The 2,921-nt window shown below is 45.1% G+C and overlaps 1 protein-coding gene across 2 annotated transcripts; it reads left to right on the forward strand.

Moving 5' to 3' along the window:
- The first annotated feature begins 254 nt into the window (after positions 1 to 254).
- LOC119338224 (multiple organellar RNA editing factor 9, chloroplastic-like) lies at positions 255 to 2,255 on the forward strand. 2 transcript variants are annotated; one of them, XM_037610526.1, is made up of 5 exons: positions 255 to 680; positions 1,179 to 1,276; positions 1,357 to 1,422; positions 1,511 to 1,684; positions 1,765 to 2,255. In XM_037610526.1, exons 1-4 carry the CDS (start codon positions 331 to 333, stop codon positions 1,681 to 1,683), a joined length of 687 nt encoding a protein of 228 aa, XP_037466423.1. In that variant the 5' UTR covers positions 255 to 330; the 3' UTR covers position 1,684; positions 1,765 to 2,255. The 2 variants fall into 2 exon arrangements, with proteins under 2 accessions (XP_037466423.1, XP_037466422.1); XM_037610525.1 differs by having other exon boundaries at positions 257 to 680; positions 1,757 to 2,251.
- Positions 2,256 to 2,921: the final 666 nt, after the last annotated feature.

The following is a 2,921-nucleotide window of genomic DNA, read 5'->3' on the forward strand; positions in this document are numbered from 1 at the left end:
ACGGCCACATAGATGTTTCATCCTATCAAAATGGTACTTCTTTATTTTCCTTTTCAAGCGATCTACTTTTTTTTAGAGAGAGTGTGTCCAAATGCGACTGTGAGAAACAAAATATTGGGCCTTGTCAACCATATGCTGTAGCCCATTTTATCTCAACCGAGGCAAACCAGGCCCTATAGACAGACAAATGGTCCGGATAGCAACCTACCCAGCCCATCATCGCAAGGCTAAAACCCTTCTCGTGAAATATCTCATTCTTCTTCTCGCCTCTGTCTCACCTTATCCGCAACCCGCAAAAACCTCACTCCCCCCACACGCACGCTCGCTTCAATGGCTGCCCTGCCGACCGCCGCCGCCGCCGGGCGCGTAGCGGCCAGCGCCTTCACGTTCCCTGCCAAGCCCTCCTTATCCTCCTTCTCAGCCGCGTCTCTCCCCCGCGCCGCAGCCGCGGCGGCGGCCTTTTCAGCGATCGCCCTCGCACCGGCGGGGAGCCTCCAGCGTCGGCGGAGGCCGACGGCGGCCGGCGCAGCGCCCGGGAGCGAGCAGAGGGAGACGATACTGCTCCCCGGGTGTGACTACAACCACTGGCTGATCGTCATGGAGTTCCCCAAGGACCCCGCGCCCACACGCGAGCAGATGATCGACACCTACCTCAACACCCTCGCCACCGTCCTCGGCAGGTAAAACCTTGATTTCCCTTTCTCCCTGCTGATGACTCCTTTCTCTATGTCTGGTGAGAGAAATTTGACGCATTATCTTGTTTGCCTAGAGAAAATGCTACTAGCAATTTCATAGTAGTTGTCACTGGAAAATTATCGAGAAAATGCTAGCAATTCCATTGAGTCGGCTTATAGTCCTCTCATGTTTCGGAAATTGCTATGCAGGAGATAGATATGCAACACATACTCGACAGGTGCTTCTTGTTTGACAAGATTTTTTATCGTATACACATCAAATGATCAAATGTCTATTTATTAGATACTTGGAACTTTGTTCCATCATTACTGCCCATATGAGAAGAGCAGCACTGCCTGCATCTGATGTGATGTGAGCATGAGTGTAGTTTAGCAGGGTGTAACGTAGGCTTCAGTTTTCCTTCTTTAGTTTCATATGGTGCATCCAGATTCAGAAGGGTGTATACATAAAAGTCTAGACTGAGTAACTTGTTACAATTGCAGCATGGAGGAAGCCAAGAAGAACATGTATGCCTTCAGCACAACCACTTACACTGGGTTCCAGTGCACTGTCGATGAAGAAACATCAGAGAAGTTCAAGGGTAATTCTTGATTTACGCACTGTTTTGGTGCACAATTTCTTGGTATTTCCTTGTTTAAACTGTTCTTACGTTGCCTGTAGGTTTGCCTGGTGTCCTGTGGGTGCTCCCTGATTCCTACATCGATGTGAAAAACAAAGACTATGGAGGTTGGCATGACACAATATCTGTAGCTGCACGTTTATGTGCTTCTCTTGTCCTAATCACTAACATATTCACTGTTTTGTCTCCCTTCAGGTGATAAATACATAAATGGTGAGATCATTCCATGCACATACCCAACCTATCAACCAAAGGAGCGGAGGACCTCAAAGTACGAAAGCAGACGGTATGAGAGGCGAAGAGATGGCCCTCCTGCCAGCAGGAAACCGAAACAACAGGCCACTCAGCCTGAGTCGGCGTCTTCATGAGGTAGAATTGCATGCTAATCCACGCTTATCAACAGTTTGGTGTTTAAATTGACCCAAATCCTTATCTTGCCAGTTTTGCAGGCGATTACTCGCATACTGAAACAACAGAGAGTGCTCAATTCTATCATCTGACTCCGCCACCATGTATTGGGAGAGCTTCTAGGCACACAATTTCATCCAAAGCCCAAAATATGATGTAGCACTTGAGCGAGCGACCTGCGCAGCTGGATTTGGGGTTTTGGACCACAAGGATATCTTGAGTGGACTAAATCTAAGTGTAACAAAAGACTGAAATCCTGGTCCATCAAAAATGTTATTCCTCAAGTATCTTGTGATATTTTCTGTAATGTTTAGTGGTATCCCTGATCGTGAGAGTTCATTCACATTGAGCTTGATTGAACTGAAGTTAGCTTTTAGTCGTGATAAGGATAGTCAGATTGTGCTTGGAATTTAGGATGTTGAGTGGAGTGTGATTGAAAGTCCTTGTTATGTGGAATGCGGTGAATGTGTGCACTTGTCATTGTAGCTTGTTATTGTTCCAAGAAATCTGTATTTTGTTTTGTCATTATTAACTTCAGGCTTGTGTCATCTGATCAGATGGTCTAATCACAAATAAATAAAAAGGACACCAAGGACATCTCCAATAGTTTGTATGTTACTCCCTCCGTAAACTAATATAAAAGCGTTTAGATCACTATTATTAGTTTACAAAGGAAGTACTTGCATATCATCACACAACTACTCTAATAGAGTAATTTATGTTATCCAGATAGAAGTTGAGGGAAATATATGCTTGCTCTCTCTTCCATGGTTGTGGCTATTGTATATATAACCTCACTCTCTTTTGTTCTTTCTCACATCATCATAAATCTTATGTGGCAAATGTCATCAACTATTTCACAGCTTTGAATAAAGCACCATTCCAAACTCTGCCTTGTAGTAACCCTTCGAAGCAGTTGTCTGTGTAACGGGTCACTTGTGCACCCTCCCTATGTACACCACATACCACTTTACCCGCCATGACAGTTGACAGAGAAGTAACGATTCAAGACGTCTAGTGCTAGTGAAATCGGTGGTATCTGCGAGACCTATCTATCACCTTTTGATCATGGTATCCATCACCTTTTGATCGTGGACGCACCGCTTTGGGTTTACAAAGACATTGATCGCTGGATGAGATCCTTCTTTTGGGCTGGAAAAGATAGAACCAACGGTGGCCAATGCTTAATGACATGGAA

This window comes from Triticum dicoccoides, chromosome 7B (genome assembly GCF_002162155.2).
Source record: "Triticum dicoccoides isolate Atlit2015 ecotype Zavitan chromosome 7B, WEW_v2.0, whole genome shotgun sequence".
NCBI lineage: Eukaryota > Viridiplantae > Streptophyta > Magnoliopsida > Poales > Poaceae > Triticum > Triticum dicoccoides.